General features: G+C 40.9%; 3 protein-coding genes across 3 annotated transcripts; all 3 read left to right on the plus strand.

Annotated features, from left to right (window-relative positions):
* The first annotated feature begins 1,370 nt into the window (after window positions 1-1,370).
* wu:fj39g12 (C-type natriuretic peptide-like) lies at window positions 1,371-3,299 on the plus strand. Its single transcript, XM_044360242.1, has 3 exons — window positions 1,371-1,417; window positions 2,081-2,231; window positions 2,491-3,299. The coding sequence occupies exons 2-3, from the start codon at window positions 2,133-2,135 to the stop codon at window positions 2,785-2,787; spliced, it is 396 nt and encodes a 131-aa protein (XP_044216177.1). The 5' UTR covers window positions 1,371-1,417; window positions 2,081-2,132; the 3' UTR covers window positions 2,788-3,299.
* A 3,624-nt stretch (window positions 3,300-6,923) lies between these two features.
* On the plus strand, window positions 6,924-12,059 carry gapdh (glyceraldehyde-3-phosphate dehydrogenase). The gene is made up of 12 exons (XM_044360213.1): window positions 6,924-6,990; window positions 7,489-7,534; window positions 8,769-8,868; window positions 9,052-9,158; window positions 9,288-9,378; window positions 9,488-9,603; window positions 9,870-9,951; window positions 10,124-10,275; window positions 10,399-10,477; window positions 11,284-11,367; window positions 11,454-11,551; window positions 11,660-12,059. The coding sequence occupies exons 2-12, from the start codon at window positions 7,512-7,514 to the stop codon at window positions 11,727-11,729; spliced, it is 1,002 nt and encodes a 333-aa protein (XP_044216148.1). The 5' UTR covers window positions 6,924-6,990; window positions 7,489-7,511; the 3' UTR covers window positions 11,730-12,059.
* A 1,339-nt stretch (window positions 12,060-13,398) lies between these two features.
* On the plus strand, window positions 13,399-19,641 carry opn9 (opsin 9). Its single transcript, XM_044359068.1, has 10 exons — window positions 13,399-13,598; window positions 13,818-13,849; window positions 14,714-14,889; window positions 15,922-16,072; window positions 16,219-16,358; window positions 16,716-16,854; window positions 17,022-17,136; window positions 18,599-18,679; window positions 18,759-19,236; window positions 19,355-19,641. Exons 3-10 carry the CDS (start codon window positions 14,769-14,771, stop codon window positions 19,639-19,641), a joined length of 1,512 nt encoding a protein of 503 aa, XP_044215003.1. The 5' UTR covers window positions 13,399-13,598; window positions 13,818-13,849; window positions 14,714-14,768.
* Window positions 19,642-19,663: the final 22 nt, after the last annotated feature.

The raw sequence follows: 19,663 nt of genomic DNA on the forward strand, positions 1-19,663 counted from the left end.
TGACACATTTGCGGTTGCCTAGTTGGTCGCCTCTGTTCTCCTGTAATCAATCTCTTTTGTAGGTCTCCCTCCGCTCTCTGCCTGGTGCTTTTCTTCCTCCCTCCCATCCTCCTCCTCCTCCTCCTCCTCCTCCTCCTACTCCTCTCCGCTGCCTACTTTTCCTCCTACAGCGCTCCTCTCTTCACTGACATCACATGCACGGTAGTTTAACCCTCCCCTCCCTCCCCATCATTGCTAATCTCTCTCCTTTTCGCCTACTCCTTCCCACACATTGTCCTCTCCGAAAAGATGAGATGGGTACATTTCTGTATGTGTGATTGATATGTTATGTAAAGACACTCGCCGCGTACGGGCTTAACAGTATGATTGTACCAGCAGTTTGGTTTTATCTGAGGACAAATTTGAGTTTAAACGTGTTCAGTGGGTGCTAAGTGTGTGAATACAAGTAAATTTGCCCTGTTTATAACTAAGTGCTACACAAAGATGAATTCTGCTCGGTCGTGATGGGTATGGAAACTTTTGAGTGCACACATTTTCCTCACTGAAGATGCCTTAATTGTTAAGAGAAGATGCCTTTTTTAATTAAGAGAAAATATTCATTGATTTGATTGATGCAGGTAGGTGTGAATGCAGTATCTGACGTACATTTGGAACAGTGCAGGTTTATTTACTGGAAATAATCAGAGGCCGCTGAACTTTGAGGTTGGCGTGTTGGATCGCACTGCTCCTGCTAGTATTGTAATTTGGCGGCAGGGGGTACAGGGAGCAGATGGCACTGACAGACTGTAACTTACCCAACAGAGAGGGGAGGTCAGTGCATGCTGGGAAAGACCACGGAGACAAAGGGGAAAAGAGTGTTGCTAATGTGCACGAGGAGCATTGTTACAACATGGGACATGTATAATTCAGATTAATCCGTGACAGAAAACACGTGACAGCTCACTCCATAATTCACTGGTTTACAAGTCAGCAGCTGACCACTGCCCTTTGACCTTGGTGTGTGCGTTACAGTGGCATCAGTATGGGCAGAGTCCACACAATCACCTTGGCAATGACAATCACTCTCTCCAAGGCTATGACGTCACTCCAAAGAAAAGAAGAGGAGGAGGAGGAAGAGAAAGAAAGGAAGGAAGGGTAGGGGGGGGGGGTCGTCTCCGGCTCTACAAAACCTCTGCAGCATCCCAGCTGATGCCCCAACAATCCAGCTCCTGCCAAGAGGACGGACGCAAGAGGAAAATTCATCCTTTCAATTTCATCACAGAGCAAGAGCGAAGTAGGAGGAGCCAGGCGAGTGAGATAGTGATGCTCTCAGCAGGTGCCAACAAGTGAGAGGTAGCTGAGAGACGGACAGAGACGGTGATGGAGAAGAGTCTGTGAGAGCAGAAGACACCCAGAGCTTCGGTAGAAAACATAACAGGTGAGCACTCTTAAATTGTCTTTGGAAAGGTAAGAATTTGATGTTTAAAAATGTAATACTCTGTTTTATAGTCTGTCATTACAATTGAAACTATTAAAACCTCAGGAGGGAATTTAAGGGAAATATAAAGATTTGTTAAAGCTACGAGTGGAAGAGCAAGCATGTAAATTTTGTAGAAAATGTATTTTCACAGTTCAGACTCCATCAGATCTTGAAAGCAAGCTTTAGTGCAATTACAAATAAAGAAAATAATTTTATTCAGAGAAGCACTTTTTTCAAAATGACTTCACTGTGAAAAAGGTGAAACCTGTAAAATTTTGTCAAAGATATTAAGTTTTTATTTTACATTCATTTGACAGACAAAAAGCGACACATACGATACAATTTTAAACTTAAAGATCGATATCAGCATTTTTTAAAATTTCTTTTTTATCTCAAACCCACCCTAAAATTGATATTTCATGCAGCACAGTTTTAACTTTAAAATATGTATTTGAGGATGATCAGTGCACCATTTGAGGATCTGAGAAAGTGTCCTCAAAGACTGCCGTTTGTTCGAAAACAGGCTACATTTACATCACTTTCTATCTTTGATTATAGGTTTTGTATCTGTACTTTTAATTTCTCCACATATTTTCTTCTCAAATTTTTAATCTTTTATAGTCAGTTTCCACTCCTCCCGCTCCAGTCATTCCTGCTCCTCATCTCCGCTGCCATGCTGTGTCCTGTGCTACTTTGTGCCACTCTGCTCCTCCTGACTCCTCTGGAGATCACAGAGGCTCGCGCTCTGCACCCTTCTCCGGATGCTGTGCAGGTATGTGGGGGAGACATGATGGAGGCGAGGCGAGGGCAGGGGAGGGCAGGGGAGGGGTAAGTGGGCTGTGGATAATTAGGAAGAAAGGAAGGAGGACTGAGGAGAATTCAGAGTGGATGAAGGATACAAGAGAATAGTCCAGAAGAAGGGAGGGACAGCTGGAAAGTATAAGGGGGAGTAATGAAATGTATCACTGATTGAATTATTATCCTTCGTACACTCCCTGACAATTAAATTTAATCTTTTTTCCCTCGTATAGTTTATGGAGCAGTTTCTAGAGCGCTATAATGACCTTTTGACCCTGGATGACCTGGAGAACCTGTTGAACAGCCAACCAGAGGAGCAATCCACCTTGTCGTCTGGGGTCAAAGCGCCCGAGTACCCCAAATGGGCTGACGTACAAACACAGCCTGAGACCCCCTGGGTGCGCCTGCTGAAGGGAGCCCTGGCCAACCAGAAGCGAGCAGAACCAGACCGCTCACGGAGGGGATGGAACAGAGGATGCTTTGGCCTGAAATTGGACCGGATCGGGTCCATGAGCGGACTGGGTTGTTAGTGGAGATGAAGGGAAATAAAGACTAATGACATCCTTCTTAGATTATAAGGGAAAAAAACACAACTGCAAATCTGTTTACATGCAGAAAAGGGTGTTTACATGCGTATAGACTACATGTAGTATGGTGTAGACTTGCAGTATTGCTTATGTGGTTTCATCCAGCGTAGATCAGATGCTTCACACACACTATTGTGGCTGTTTAACAGAGCAGCTGTAGTTTATTCCATGTGTAAGTATTGAACTAAATATTAGAACATGTGAGCTATGTTTACATCAGATGATCATCTTTGATTATTTGGCTTGTTTTTTAAGTAAATTGGCACTTTATGTATTTCTAGTTTCTGTCTGCGTACAATAATATAAAAGTGTTTAGAGAAATTCTCTGGCTGGCGATTGTTTGTAAAATCAGGTGTAAGGGACGTGGATATCCAAACATGATGGCACCTGTAATTCCTGCTGTTTGTTTTGTTATGTTTACTTATGATTTGCATGAATAAATGGATTTGACATTTGTGGTGTTCTGGTTTTTGCTCACAGAAATGTATGATTGTTTCATCAGTCACTTCTATCCCACATGTGCATCCCAGTTTGTTCGCCCTCTGTTGACATGCGTCATCTCAATTTGTCTGTCAAAGAGGAGCCTCACATTCCCCCTGACAGACATTTTGATGCTAAATAAATCTGCCTGTGGTTGTTATATATAAGTTATATTTCTTCTCTCCAGTTGAATTCAGTGTGGCAGCGTTCTGAAATATGGACGGCCGATCCCAGTAACAAGCATTGCTGTCACACGCTAATCAACACTCTGCTGTTTCCAAAAGTCTGGCATTACATTCAAGATCCCGGGGCAAAAATCTTAAAGTATTGTGCAGGGAAATGGAAAAAAAAACGTTTTGACATGTTTTTAATTTATTTTTATACATAAATGTGATGCAATTGTACATGTGGCAAATGTTCATATTGGCATTCCTTGAACCAGCAATGTGCCCAGTTTGAGAACAGTTCCTTGCAAACTTTCAGGCTCACAGGTCCATGTGGAAGAAAGAGTTCAACCGAGGCGCTATCGGTATAATTATAGGTGAGTCAGTTTGAGAATCTGTCAGCTGACAAACCAGACACCAGTGATGGCTGTGAGGTTTTCACTGTGATATTCTTAATTCATGGGAGACACTGTAATTGGTAAATTTAGGAAGGTGAATAGTCTATCCTCAGTAACTCAGTAAAATGAGCAAAAACATGGGTAACTCATTCATTTTCTTAAGTTTTATTACATCATACATAAAATCACTAATACTTAGTAACATATTTGGTCTCTGTATTATTTACATTGTATGTGCAGAGTTTGACACCAGAAGACTGTTCTCACATTATTGAAAGCAGAAAGTTTCTCTGTGCTCACTGAAAATCTTAAGTTTAAGGCATGATTTGTGACATCACAACTAGTTTGGAGCCAATCATGGTCCAACGTTCAATTTACACAAGTGTGATGTGGAAGCTTGAAGCCTCCTGTGCACAAACACTGAAAATTGACTTTACAGTGAAGTAAAAGACATTTTGTATGCAATAGCTAAACTTTTGAAATGAGCAATATTTGCATATTTATAGATTCTGTATTTTTTTAATAAGGTATAAGAAGTAGATCTACCTGATATCAGACAGGATATCTCCGTTTCCATCTTCAGTCTGACATTGCCTCCACTCTAACTGATTTCCATGGGGGAGGGGGATTGGATTTGATCACCACTAAATACTCCAGCAGGTGGTGACGTGGTGGGTGACGTACTGCGAGTTGGGTGGTGCTTGGTTTCAGCTCGTCTGTTTTTAACATGGCTGTCGGGTCACAAACATTCTCGTCTTAAAACTAAAAAGTACACTAAAATACGTTTCTGAAAACATTAGAGGTGAAAAATAGGCATTGCAGTAACAGAATCTTGATTAATATTTGATCAGCACTGCCTAGTTTTACTCCTTCTTCGTTCTGGCGCACAGCTTGACAACACCTGACAGCAGCATTAATCGCCCCGCGGTGCTTATTGGATTGCTCGTAGTAATACTGTTTTTCAACAGAGAAACTGCTGTTTCATTTCATGATGCCAGACCAACAGAATCAGTCAACTTGACACGGTGGAGTGGGTGGATCCAAAAGTCTGGAGGAGCAGATATCATTTTAAGGATTTTTATTAAGATAATTGAACTTTTTTGGTGGAAAAACCATATCAGACACAGATTATTATTCACAGTAGAGTATTTTATTTATATCTTAAAACATGTCTGAAGGGGATCTTTAATATTTTTTCTTTTACTACAACACTAGATGGCAGTCTGATTCCATAATTTGTTTATTTGTTGCTCACTTCATAAAGCTGCCTGCTGGACTTTGCACTAGACTTTGATTCAGGATAAAAGTTGTATAAATCTACCTGAAGGCCCCTTTTACACAGAGACACGACTGTGCACAGAATGTCAGATAGTAATCCATCCATTTTGTTGTTACTGCATTTTCAAATAAAGTAACTAGAACAAAACTTACATTTAAGTAAATAATACAAATTACAGACATGTTGCTGCAATTTATGTTAAAACATGTTAGCTGGTTTATTGAACACAGATTTCTTGGCTGCAACTTCCCAGTATCAGTTTCACTGAACTCAAATAACGATTAGCCTGCAGTCTATATTTTATTCCATAGTCAGTTTGCTCTTTACAGTGAGCAGAATTTGACCGTTGCAATATAGAAAGAACATGTGACCTGTAATGAGACAGCATTTACAGTACTGAGAGTATAAAATGGCCCAAGTGTTGACTAGCCAGCCAGCGTCTAATCTTAGCCTGACCTTTACTTCCCCTCTTTGACCTTAAGCTGCAAAGCAGAGGCCAAGACTGGCATGCATGCACTTGGGGTTATGGTAGTTCAGCTATGCCCAGGCCATTGGACTGCAGCCATAATACACACCAGCAACTGTCCAGTTTTGGTGAAGAGCAACATGTCTGCTAGCCTACCGCAAAATGTTCAATGACATGATCTGCTATGTTGAAAAATACAAGTTACTGAATGTAATTTTTGGTCTGATAATGTGCTGCACGTTCATGGTGTACAGATGCCATGCAATGGGTAAGGTTTCAATTCACTCTCAGGACTGGTGAGGCCTAATGGAAAGCCATGGGTTGGGGGGGGGGGGTATTTCCAAACTGATTCAACTTGAATGCCCCTCTGGTTTAAACTGGCATCTTCATTTTTCTCATTTTACATTTTATATTATCCTCTGGACTCATTTGTGTTGACTACTGTAATGCCAACACAAAGATGTCAAAATAAACAAAGAAAAAAACCCTGAAATGTGTGGGCCTTGTCAGCGTCTGTGTGCAATGAAGAAAAGAGAAGATAACTAATTTTACAGCAGCATGACACATTGTCAACACCTTGAGTGCAGCAATTTTATTCAGACAAAGGAACATGTATTTAATACTCAGATTTAGTTTTGGTGGGTTAGTCATTTCTAAATAACCTGACAAAGCCATATTTCAGCTGAGTAAATGTACTCAAACAAACAGAAGCCTCCTCTGCACATGCGTAATGATCATGTGTCCGAGTTGAGTTACCAAGGGTCAGTGTGCATCTGAGGGGATGGAGAGGAAGACAGAAAGAAGAGTAGATACAGTGCATTTGAAAGTGAAGGGTCATGGTCTTTGGACATTAAATGTCACAGTCAGGACGACAGAGATTTGATCTCTCGTTTGCTGCATCTGTGTCTCCATTAGTCTGTATGTACTGAGAAGGTCATCGTGGGACCCCTCTCTTTTTTCAGTCCAAATCTGAGGACTTTAATGTCTTATCTAAATCTAGATCTCTTAAAGAAGGGGAAGGTGGAAACACATGTCATGTTTGATGGTGGTGGAACATCTAATGAAATAAATATGAACAAAATCATTCCAAACTTAAGCACAGGGGGAAAGACACATTATGATAGGCGAGAAGTTTCTGGGGTCTTTAACTCACATGAACTTAAAGTGCAGGGTGTGTGAGTGTGCGTGTGTGTGTGCAAGCTGATGACCTTGACATTCAGATGGGGGCGGGGCGAGGAGTAGTGTCCATTGAGGGGGCGTGGTTTTCAACTCTGGTCAGTCATATAAACACACAGCTTTCCTCTGCTCGTCCCCACTCACACCCGGAGTCGCAAGACAGGCAGAGGCATCTCACAAACGGTAAATACCTTCAATGATTAAATCATTGCAGTCAGAGAGGGTCAGGAACCTGCAGAGACTTTGCAACAGGCTTCATGACTGAATAACTAGATTGAGATTACCTGAGAACATTCTGCATGGCCACAAACCAGCCTACTTTTAAAGTAACTTTGGCCATAATTTTGCTTTATTCAGCTGTTTCAAATGTGAATCTTGTCGCTTATGAAGATGTTTAAATGCTTGTCAGTAAAGTTTAGATTTCACACTTGCAGGGAGAAGTGTGGTCTTGTAACATTTGACCAAAAAGAGAAGCTGCAGACTGCAGATTTACATTGAAATTTACTCGGACTGTGCTCAGAGAAAGCTTATCAGTTGAACTCTTTTGTCATGCTTATCTCAGTGCACAATAATAAGCAGTCATCAAGAGCAAACTTATGTATGGCACTCATAAATGGAGGTTTATCAGTATTTAACAGGCAACATTATTCTCTCTTCTCTCCCTTCTCTTGTCATCTTCAGAGGACTAAATCAACCCAGGCAAAATGGTGAAAGTTGGTATCAATGGGTAAGAACCTTTTTCATCCACTCATTTCACAAAATCAACTACTAGAGCATCACCACACATTTCAGGACTCACTTAGATGTGTAGTCTCTGCACCCTCATCTCACAGAACGACACATATTTAATCTGTGCACACAGGGAGCATTTACCATGATGGCTGCCTTGATTCAATATCAAAATGCACATCTATGCTACTCAAAGCTGGTAACATTTTAGCTTGAGCTTGTTGAGGCTGTAAGACTGCTCAAAAGAACAATTTTCAAGATTATTTTGGCTCAGGCGGGTCTTCTCCTCATGGTAGATATATGATAACTGTCTGTTTAGTCGATGAATTGAATTATGAGGTGAACCCAGAGTCTACTGACTTGAGCTTCTGCTCTGAATAGCAGACAACCTCTGGTTAATTAATAGTTCTGCTGAAGAAGGAAAAAGCTGTTTTGTAATGGAGAAAACATGCACAGACACAGACATAGCTGTGTACATTCATCTGTCTCATGTCTTTCATGGTCTTTGAACTTTGGCCCTCAGCAGATAACAATGTAGGCAGTGGCTTCGACATGGGGGCCATTCAGGGAACTGTTTTTTCTGCTGTGTAACAAGTGGAAGAGGACACGCATAATTTAAACAAAAGAACATTATTGAACACTCATAATCTGACGTGTTTCATGGATCAGGTGTTTATCTCTTCTACTACACATCTCTCCGGCCCTCCTCCTCCTCTTCCACAATGTCTGAGGACAGAGTCTATCGGTGCCAGGATTTTGAACCTGCGGTTAAATAGTAACTCAGCCACTGATCAAACAGTGCGCTGCCGTCACTAGGATTACCACATTAGAAGTTCATTTCGACTTTACCCCCCAGAGAGGAGGGCGTGAAAGCAGCACAGCCATAAGCTCTGGCACACACACACCTCTCTCCACTCCTCCTGAACCCTGCCCTTTCTTCACCTGGGGTTTCAAGTCTCCTGGGGAGTTATATATCTTCAACAGAAAGGGGAGAAAAAAGCTATAATAGAAAAGTGAAGGAAGACATGTTAAATTGAATGTTAAAGCAAAATTTCCACATAATGACACTTTTTCAGGCTTATTATTTCCACTTAATGACAATCTGCAGCTTCATTTCTGTGTAATTCTCAGACATGACTGATCATATCATGCAGTGATTCTGGTCAGACTTACATGGCATCACACTACCATCTAAAGGCCAGACTGTGAAACAACACTGTTCTCTTTTTCAGATTCGGCCGCATCGGTCGTCTGGTGACCCGTGCTGCTTTCCACGGCAAGAAGGTGGAGGTTGTGGCCATCAATGATCCTTTCATTGATCTGGAATACATGGTGAGTCAGCTGGATTAACTTGTATCATGAATGAGTATAATGCAGCAGCTACAAGCAGGAAAACAATATGAAATTTGTTTTTGCAGTCACAAACTTTTCTTCTTCTTATGCAAAAATCATGTGTCATAGTTTGTCCCAACCTATCTTAAGAGTTTTCTTTTTCATCTCTTATCTCTTCTTTAGGTCTACATGTTCAAGTATGACTCCACCCACGGCCGCTACCACGGTGAGGTCAAGGTTGAGGGTGACAAGCTGGTCATCGATGGACACAAGATCTCTGTGTTCCACGAGTGAGTTCACTCAGCGTTTGTTTATTAACTAACCAGGCTATTCGGATTCATTACAATTCCACAAAGACACACTGAGTAAGAATTCAATCTGACTCTGACCCTCCTTTTCTCTCTCTCTCTCTTCTGCAGGAGGGACCCCACCCACATCAAATGGGGTGATGCTGGTGCCCAGTACGTGGTTGAGTCCACTGGTGTGTTCACCACCATCGAGAAGGCCTCTGTACGTATTCAGTCCTGACCCAAAATATTAAATTGTCAATACACCATAGCATAGCAACCTGCGGCTGGCAAAAAGACAGATTTAATATGATCTCAACACAACATTTCAGGCTCATCTGAAGGGCGGTGCCAAGAGAGTCATCATCTCTGCTCCCAGCGCTGATGCCCCCATGTTTGTCATGGGTGTCAACCACGAGAAGTACGAGAACTCCCTGAAGGTTGTCAGGTAAGAATCAGAAAATGACTGTTAATGACTGGTAATTATTATCATTATTTATTATGATTTTTTTTGCACTTGGCTAGAAATGGAAATTACAGGTTTAAAAATAAGTATAAATTCCAAAATAGATACCAAAATCAGTATCTGAAGTTGTTAAAACATATTGCATGTGAATCTTATAATTTCATGAATTATTGGGTATTTCAGTCAGTGTCTGCTACTGTAATGTGTAAAATTCATTTAGAAGATGCTGTTTCTTTGCTTCTCCATAGCAACGCTTCCTGCACAACCAACTGCCTGGCTCCCCTGGCCAAGGTCATCAACGACAACTTCCACATCATTGAGGGCCTGATGGTAAGGATTAAAATTCTCTGCCTGGGTACAATCTGGCATAGAGATGCTGAGCAGCCCCTAAAGCCAGATTTATAAACAGCCCAAAATGTCAACATGACATTACAAAGTTGGAGAGGGCTAAGCTATATTTAATCATCTTCCCTCTCTTCCTCTCTTTGTGTTTGTCCATCAGAGCACTGTTCATGCCATCACTGCCACCCAGAAGACCGTGGACGGTCCCTCTGGCAAGCTGTGGAGGGATGGCCGTGGCGCCAGCCAGAACATCATCCCCGCTTCCACTGGTGCTGCCAAGGCTGTCGGCAAGGTCATCCCCGAGCTGAACGGGTCAGTACCAAAAACACATTACTTTTTTGCAGTATACTATATTGTCACATGAACATTACATGACTTGCAGTGAATCCAGTGAAATTAGTTTGACCTTACCTATTATATGCTCACATTTCACAGCAAGCTGACCGGCATGGCCTTCCGTGTCCCCACCCCCAACGTGTCTGTTGTTGACCTGACAGTCCGTCTGGAGAAACCCGTGAGTAACTCTTAACTCAAATAAAAGCATTTATAGCATTAAACAAACTAAAATTATATGTCTGCTAATATTTCACATTTTTCTTAATGTCAACAAATCCCATGAAAAGGCCAAAACTATACTGTTAGAAACTTACTGATTCTTAGAGCAATTGCAAGTAACTTACTGTAAAAACAGAATATAATTGTTAATAGTTACAGTAGCAATATTGTAGCTGTAAAATAAACACAGTACTGTAACTACAATAGCTGTTTGTAATTGTAAAAAAATACAGTAATTTGATGATACTTTGATACTTGATGATACCTGATTACAGTTGCAGCAACAAATTAATCCTACGAACAAATATTTCCTGTGTAACCAAAACCGACGTATCTTATTCTCCTATACCTCACTTACTACAGCACCAGTGTTCATGTAACGAGGCACTGTAGTACATGGTCCTTCTGTCATTAATATTATATAAAAATTCCAACAAATATATTATCTACTCCTGCTTGAGTTAAATTTGCTAAAAACTGCAGTGGCCATCTTCAGTAGGAGCCAATTAACTTGGAGCTAAGTGTAACACAGGAGGGTAAGGAAGTCAAAGTATTGAGTCAAAGTATTGAGAGGTTTTCGATTTTTGTCTTTTCATTGGATTTGTAGACAGCTAAGAAAAATATAGAATGACTACACATATCCTTTTTAATAAATTTAGTGAGAGAGCTTAAAAGAGCTTATGTATTATTAAATTAGACTTATATTACTTCTGCATTTTCCACTTTCCAGTTACAATACAAACAAACTTCTTTTCTTCTGTACAGGCCAAGTACGATGACATCAAGAAGGTTGTGAAGGCCGCATCTGAGGGACCCATGAAGGGCATTCTCGGATACACAGAGCACCAGGTATGAACTGATCTCACTCTTTGTTGATGATTAAACGTTTTTGTAGATCTGTACGCTTGTTAACGTGGCGTTCTCTCCTCCTGCAGGTGGTGTCCACAGACTTCAACGGCGACACTCACTCCTCCATCTTTGATGCTGGCGCTGGCATTGCTCTCAATGAGCACTTTGTCAAGCTGGTCACATGGTACGCCCTCATGCATGGAGTGATAGAAGACACAGAAAATATACATGGATGTAATGCTAATCCACACTCTATTACCCACACTGACTCTTTTTCTTTCTTCTTCCCCAGGTACGACAATGAGTTCGGCTACAGCAACCGTGTCTGCGACCTGATGGCCCACATGGCCACCAAGGAGTAAACCAACCAGCCCATTGACCCTCACTGCACTATGCCACATCACCCACAATCTTCTGATGCCAGAGTTATAAATGTATAATGAGACATTATATCATCTATAACTCTGCCCGGTTTCCGTCAGATAGTTGACTCCCATTATATGCCTGAGGAAAGATCCACAGAGAACAAATGAAAAGATTTAGATTGGCGACCAATTATTTTTTTATTTGTGAATTTTCCTGTACTGTTCTTGTGTGAGATGGAGTGAAGGTGTGAGAGTCTTTCTGTCTGTGGTACTGAGGTGCTACAGTCAGTGGTGGAATAAAGTCCTCTGTTTGTGAGATTCACATAATCCTTTTCTCTCTCTCTCTCATCATTGCACAGAACACATCTACATAGAAACAGCTCCACTGGGATTCAAGCTGATATCTTTAGATCGACTCTTATATGGGTCAGCGACTTTAGCAAACACTTACAAAAGGTATCTATCCATATATCTGATCAATTTCCTCCTGTGGGGATACACTGACAGCTCTTAATTACTTGGTGTCTTGATTAGTTGGGACTGTGAAGGATAATTTATGCAGGCTTGGCTGCTCCAATCAATTCTTACTCCACAACAATGCTTTTATAAAACATTTTTATATACTCCCCTTAAGCCCTGTTCAATATCTGGTGTATCTGGGTGGCCAAGAGTAGTCTAGCATGGCTAACACAATTTGACAACAGTCTACTATTATGGTTCAATATGAGGCTTTTATGAATTGTGCCTACGGGGGAATTGCACGCTCTAAGAGTAAAGAGTGTGGCAAATTCATAGTTATTCTTGCAATTTTACTTGCTGGTCCCTCACTACTGATGACTTTTCTGAATCACTGGTCATGATGGAGGAGAGTTGCTCCCAAATAAGAAATGAGCTCCAGTGATTGGCTTTAAAAACGATACAGATACCAGCACACCATGCAGAAATATATATGGGATTTTGCACAATATTATGAACATAGGAATTGTTTTAGGAATTAGGTTTAGTGGTGTTACACTTAAATTCTCTCTTAAAAGGATGTTGTTGTTGTTTAGCCAAACTGCCTATGAATTTTCTTGAAACAGAGATTTGGAGATTCGGCTTAGCCTAAATGTGTTACACAGGCACAACAGACACATCAGTTGCTATCAGATCAAGACAAAAAATGTGTGATTATTTTACAATCGCTCCGATAAAAGCCCTCTTAGATGCTCTGCCTATAGATTTAAGACAACAGTCTTGACAGTATTATTGGTTATTAATGAATTAGATTAAGTTTTCAGAGCTCAGAGTCAACATGAGTCTTTGTGAGCCAGTCACAACTAAATTATTAACTGACATCGGGTTGTGTGTGTGTCTTAAATAAGATATAACTGTGATTTCTGCAATTAGAATCTGATTGAAAATTAAATAACAAAGCTTACTTTGATGCATGCATATGTATTTATGCATTTTCTGAAACCTCCACCCTCACTTTAATGTCTGGTTATGTGACAATATGTATTATATGTGTGCAGACTCCAAAACATTATGTCTTTTCTTACAGAGATAATTGCAATGTATTCTCATTTATTTATCTTCATGACAATGAGTATCACACTTGTTGTATAATAGAACACACACAAAAAATCCCAAATAGACCACCCCCCTTCTCTCTCTCACACACACACTCTTCCTCTGTTTGCATGCCTCTCACTGATCATTCCTAAGCCAGATTGTCAACAGAAAATGTACACTCCACATGGATTTACAGTGTGTGGGAGGGTTCAGATTAAGATTATATAAAAAAAATATAAGAGGGGGGAGAGAGAGATCTGTGCTGTAAAGCCCAGCTGAGGGACCACCAGGGATCAGACGGACGTGAGGAAGGTGAGTGGTGATGCTTTTTTAGTTTTAGTGTGAGTATTGTGTGTTCTCCTGCAGATGGTGTGTTTGCATAATGTGCATTTTCACTTGTAGAGGAATGTTGATTGTCTCAAGAAACCTTTGTTTGGTTCCATTTTCTGTCCTCTCTGTCATTTTACTTTGACTGTTTTCATTCTTCTCTGTTTCTTTGACCACCCTGTTGACCCCTTTGTCACTCATGAGACTCGGCTGATTCCCTGCTGGCATCATCAGAGGTGAAATTTTAAAGTCCTGGAGGGGCAAATGATGGAGTCCTTTTGTTTTTTCCCAGTGACCACATGTTACGCAGGATCAATGATCCAATACTTGTTGTACTTTTTTTTGTTATATATCTGTTTATTTTAAGTAACAAGATATTTTACTATATCCTGTTACTCTGAATAAAACTTCTACTTTGCTGTGACACTTTTTTTTGGGATAATCCTGAAACATTAACAATCTGTGGAAAACTGTGTAATACTGGAAGAAATATCTAAAAAAGTCCCACTTTTTTTTTTCTTACTAAAGCTGTAATTTATGTTGTTATTTAAAATAAGATGAGAGACAGCCAGTGGAGGCAAGATGATCTGCATTAATTTACATTAATAACTGTCAACCATTGTTATCATCAATTATGTAATTGATAATACTTTGTCAGACAAATCACTGGCCAGAGAAGCTATTTGAGAGGGAAACAGAGATGAAGTGGCATGTGTATCAACTTTGCATGCACTGCAGGGTCACAATGAGCAGTGATATGAAAAATATAATCTGTCGTATGAAGATTAATGTAAAACTCAAAGCTCTGAACTGTAAAATCTCCTCCAATCTACTTGCCTGTTCTACTCTCTTCTTGTTTTCTTAAGCCAGATGTTAAAAGGAACATCTTCCCCCCTCTTATAAGTGTGCACATAATGAAAAGCAGAATAGAGATTAAAACTGAGTCAAAATGACTTTCATCCTGGCTGAAACAACATGGAGATGAGGGTCTAGCTGTGCTGTTTGACGTTTTGCTTCTCAGGGGAAAATGTCACTTCTTTTAATTCCACTTTGTAGCATCTTAATTCTTCTGTTTGCGTGCCTTCAATGTCTCTTTCAAGCTCCAGGAGCTGCCTCTCTTCTCTGTATGCTGCTTTGGGTCAGTGCAGTGCATCCATGGGAGAGAATGGCTCACAAAGGGGCTCCTGGTTTGTCCCCTCGTCTATCCACCCGCTGTTCCTCTCCCAGCTGTCACCCTCTGCAGATCTGGCTGTCGCTGTCTTCCTCACCCTCATGGGTGAGATTATGGTCATGATTTCAGATCATTTCAAAATTTCAATTTCATCTTTATGTCATTGTCAGGGTCATTTTTGTGAAGAGAAGCTTTTGGCATGTATATATTCTTGTCAAGATCCAAAGCTTCCAAATTTGCCAAATATGCCATACCAGATTTCATATACAGTAGACAAAGTTTTGATGTAAATGTCAGCCACAAAAATGTTCACAGTTGTATTTGAGTGAGTCTTTTTGTTATTATTAATGATCATAGATGTTTTTTCCTTTATATTACAACAAATGTGGCCCTAGTGAAGTGGTGGAACAAGCAAACAGAATATATCGTATATCATCAGACAGAGTGGAAAAAAATCATTTATCTATCTTTAAACTATTACTACTACTACTACTACTATTACTATTACTACTACTACTATTACTATTACTACTACTATTACTATTACTACTACTATTACTACTACTACTACTACTACTATTACTACTATTGGAAATATTGGGGTTGCTTAAAGTACCATCCTTTCCTGACTGTTGATAATAAAGATTTATGCATAAGAAGAAAAAATTGTATCGAAATAAAACACTGTGTTGTGAGCACAAACCAAGAAGTCAAAGTTTATGGTTGGCAGAAAAGATGTTTTTTCTTTTGCTCTGTTGTCATCATGAAAGACGAGACCAGACATGGTCTCATTAAAAGCAATACAGTGCAGGCTGTGTGAACACGAAACACTCAGATGGTGCTAAATAATAGAGAAGCATGGAGGCCTCTGAATCTCAAACATCACCTTCACTCTCTGGTTCACGCAACAAATCGATGTAGCTACAGATAAACAGACGCTCAGATGGTATTTCTATGATTTGAAGTCTCTGAGATCAAGAATAAATTATATGCTTCATGCTGAGCTAATCCAGCAATCTGATCTTTCTTTCAACATTCGCTGTTTGCCTTTTCCTGTACTCAACATATTTAACTTCGTTCCATGTGTCATGTATTGGATTAGATAGGTCACACACAACACCCTGCTTCTCCTTTCAGGGGTTACATCGGTGCTGGGGAATGGCATGGTCCTGTTCGTCCACTGTAGGAAAAGAAAGAAGCTCAGACTTCCGGAGCTCATGACCGTCAACCTGGCTCTCTGCGATTTTGGCTCCAGTCTCTTGGGAGTGCCGTTTTTCATCATTTCCAGGTACAGAATGCTTAAATGGCACGAATTCAGGGTGATGACACTGTGAGTTTAATACTAATAACATCTAGACCAGAAGCCATTTTTCAGAGCCAGAAGGCAATGATCCATTAGGGTGGGGGGACTAAGCTCTTCTTTCCCCCTAACAGCCTGTGTCACGCCTGGGTGTTTGGAGAGACAGGGTGTCTTTTGTATGGCATTCAGGGCTTTGTGTTTGGCATCGGCTCTCTCCTCACCACCTGTCTCATCTCTCTGGACCGTTGCCTCAAGATCTGCTGCTTACGATATGGTAAATCTGAGATCTTCTTCTAACACAGGCCCAAAAATACAATGCACACAGACATGACTGCACCCTAAACTCACCTGACTCTTGAATAAGAAACTTCTTGAATAAATTAGATCATTTCCTGCTTTAAAAGACACTCCTTTTCTTACACATATATATTGATTTAAAAGTCATTTAGTGATTGCTTTGGTAACGCTAAGAGGCCAATTAAATCTGCTGATGTTTCAAGAAAGTGGTTAAGTGAGATGTCAAGACTTGCCACGAGGTTGAGTGCACATTATGCTTCCACATGCACACACACACCACTCGAATGATCACGCTAAGTTCATTGAGTGGTTTGCACGATTCTTGCCTCTCTAGGTCAATGGATTGAGAGGCGCCATGTGTCTCTGTCAATAGCTCTAGTGTGGGTTTACACGTTGTTCTGGGCCTCCCTTCCCGCTTTTGGTTTTGGAAGCTACGGACCAGAGCCTTATGGGACCAGCTGCACCATCAACTGGTAATCCTCTGTTTGATTTACTGTGCTGCTCTGTGCCCTCTTGTTCAAATACATACAAGTGTGCAGACATCTGTGTCGTTGTCTGTGTGCGTTTCCTGCTTGGTTTTCTTCATGCATTTGCAGACAAACATGTCGGTAATCACTCTGCCTGTTTTCTCAATTTCAAGGTGGAGAATGAGGTCGTCTCTAATTGACAGGATCTATATCTTCCTCATCCTGACACTATGCTTTGGATTTCCCACACTCACCATCATTGCTTCATATTTGGCCATTCTGCTGACGGTGAAGGACTTAATGACATAAAATAGAGGATCAGAAAACAGTGTTTGTATTCTGTAATTATTTTGTTTTAATGTATTAGTCACTCACTTAAAGGACGGGTTCACAAATTTTCAAGTCTGTCCTAAAACAACAGCAGGGGCCCACATGAACATTGACACACGTTTTCTTGCTGTAATCATTCCCTCTGTTCATCCTTCCGTGGAAAATGTATTTATAAGTTTATCTGAAGCTAATATGAAGCTTCAGCCTTCCAGATTAGTCAAATCAATTCAGTATCTTTCATAGTTAGTCTTTTTAGTGCCAAAGTCCCTCTTTTTGTTACAATTCTTCCACTGCAGCTGAATATGAAAACACTGTCCGTCGAGATAAAAAGTGGGAAATGTTTACTAAAAACACTGTAACTGTGGAAGATATCCACTTTATTTGACTAACTGAGAAAGCTGAAGCCTCATATTAGCTTCAGATAAACTTTTAAACTGTGGATTTTGTCCCTCATCGCTTGCATTGTGAACACATTTGAAGGGGATCTTCTAATGGTCAGTATGAACAGGAAGAATGATTACAGTGAGCAAAACCTGATCAGTGTTCATTTGGGCACCTGAATATTGTTTTAAGACAGACTTGAAAAATGGTAAACCTGTCCTTTAAAGCCATTATATGTAGAATATAATATTGCAACTCTGGCACCCTCTAGTGATAGTATCCAAAAAGACACTGTAGCAAACAGTAATACTGTAAATGCCACTCCCCTCAGTGACATAGGAAGGAACCATGGCTCTCCAGGTGTCCCAAATTGATGATATGAGTGCCTAAAATTTGCAGTTTACAAGATTTTGGACTTTATGACTGTAGTTAAAAAAATGAGAGACATGGCGGTGAGCTGCTCACATCCATCCTCAATGACAGCTCACATATCAGTGGCACAGCTGCAGGAAAATTGAGAAATCTGGATTGGTGAGCTGGACTGGGCTGCTCTTCCAATTTACAAAGTGTGAAGTGGCAGCCAGAGAGGAAGATGAGGGTGGTGTCTTGGTGTCTTGTGGATGAGGAACCATACAGCGTTGGTTGCACATGTGAAGAGATTTATAGGAGTATTAATGCAAAAACACAGACCATAAGAAAGGATCAGGGTCTTAAGACAGATCCTGCACTTGTCTTGTCTATTTGTGTCTAAATTTACATGGTGCATATTTCTAAATAAATTTGTTTGACTAAATGATCACAAATATAGAGCAAGTGGGGGCTCCAGTAGGTTTATCCAGCCGTGCCAGGGACACTTAGGTAAATGGGCTGAAAGCAACAAAAATGCCATCAAAATATAATCACATAGAAATTCTGTACATGGTGGCTGAAAATATATATATGGACATTTTGTACTATATGTTGTCCTTGCAAGAATAAAGTCCTTGTGATTTGTTGTATAATTGCAAATGGCAGCGTTACATATTGCTTCTGTTTTCAGGTGTACAGATCTAATCGGACTCTGGCATCTATAGCATCCTCCTCTGTCAGTCACACCAGCAAAGACTTGAGGCTTGCAAAGGTAGACCTTAGTGAGGATAATATTCAGATTCCTTGACACACATCTTGAAAAAAAAACAAAAACAGTATGTTTATTCCAGATGGCTGCTGTGGTGTGCACCACCTTCCTCCTGGCCTGGTTGCCGTACGCCACCGTGTCTCTGATCTCTGCCCTCATCCCCAGAGACGAGCAACAGGCAGAGGGCACTTTACAAACTGTGGTGGAGGAGTTCAGCGGCATGGCCTCTGCAAAAATCCTGGACTTCCCCTCATTGGTCAACTGGACCACCACAGAATATTACAGACAAATCCACTACAACCCCGTGGAGAAGGGGAGTGATGTGTCCAACATGGGCGAAGAAGCCAAGCCAATCCCCAGGAGCCCTCAGCCGTTCTCCTGTCTGCCACCTGTAGTCACTTTGATCCCTGCTATGTTTGCCAAGTCCCACTGCATGATTAACCCTTTAATCTACCAGATTATGAACTGGGAGTTCAGGGATGATGTCTATGTGATGCTGTGTGGACAAGAGAAGGCAGAGAGGAGGCGACAGCAGGGAAGACAGGGGAGTTTATGTGAAAGTAAGAACCATTTTAACTTATACCTCTGTTGTTCTCTTTTTCTTTAATGGAAAAATGTTGTAAGTTTTGTTTTTGACACAATGGGTCAAGTTTTGAGTCCCTCTTCTTCTCTCGAAAGGGAGCATCAGCCTGTCCTACTGCCATAGCTGGAGGAGGAAGAGGAGCAACCCTACATCCTCACCTGTAGAAAAAAGAAACACAAGTCTGAAGAAAGAGAAGAACCAAGGGAGGAGCAGTGGAGGACGAATAGGCTCCTGGGCAGATAACATCTCAGTGGGAGCTGATGCATTGGACTTTGCCTCCTTGGACACTCAGGGAAACATGGAGATGCACTGCAGCGCTGGTGGACAAAAGGAAACGAGAAGAAACCTGAGAGGGTCCACATCCAGCACTGCCTCTGTCTGATAGATAGATAGATAGATAGATA

This window comes from Thunnus albacares, chromosome 8, assembly GCF_914725855.1.
Source record: "Thunnus albacares chromosome 8, fThuAlb1.1, whole genome shotgun sequence".
NCBI classification, from domain to species: domain Eukaryota; kingdom Metazoa; phylum Chordata; class Actinopteri; order Scombriformes; family Scombridae; genus Thunnus; species Thunnus albacares.

Excerpts from the sequence above, each read along its gene's own strand:
- gapdh (XM_044360213.1), top strand. The coding sequence starts at position 7,512 with ATGGTGAAAGTTGGTATCAATGG. Across the intron at positions 9,379-9,487 it reads CCACCATCGAGAAGGCCTCT|GCTCATCTGAAGGGCGGTGC; the intron begins GTACGTATTCAG and ends ACAACATTTCAG. Across the intron at positions 9,604-9,869 it reads AACTCCCTGAAGGTTGTCAG|CAACGCTTCCTGCACAACCA; the intron begins GTAAGAATCAGA and ends GCTTCTCCATAG.
- wu:fj39g12 (XM_044360242.1), top strand. The coding sequence starts at position 2,133 with ATGCTGTGTCCTGTGCTACTTTGTGCCACTCTGCTCCTCCTGACTCCT. Across the intron at positions 2,232-2,490 it reads CTTCTCCGGATGCTGTGCAG|TTTATGGAGCAGTTTCTAGA; the intron begins GTATGTGGGGGA and ends TCCCTCGTATAG.
- opn9 (XM_044359068.1), top strand. The coding sequence starts at position 14,769 with ATGGGAGAGAATGGCTCACAAAGGGGCTCCTGGTTTGTCCCCTCGTCT. Across the intron at positions 16,073-16,218 it reads CCGTTTTTCATCATTTCCAG|CCTGTGTCACGCCTGGGTGT; the intron begins GTACAGAATGCT and ends TCCCCCTAACAG. Across the intron at positions 17,137-18,598 it reads ATTTGGCCATTCTGCTGACG|GTGTACAGATCTAATCGGAC; the intron begins GTGAAGGACTTA and ends TTCTGTTTTCAG.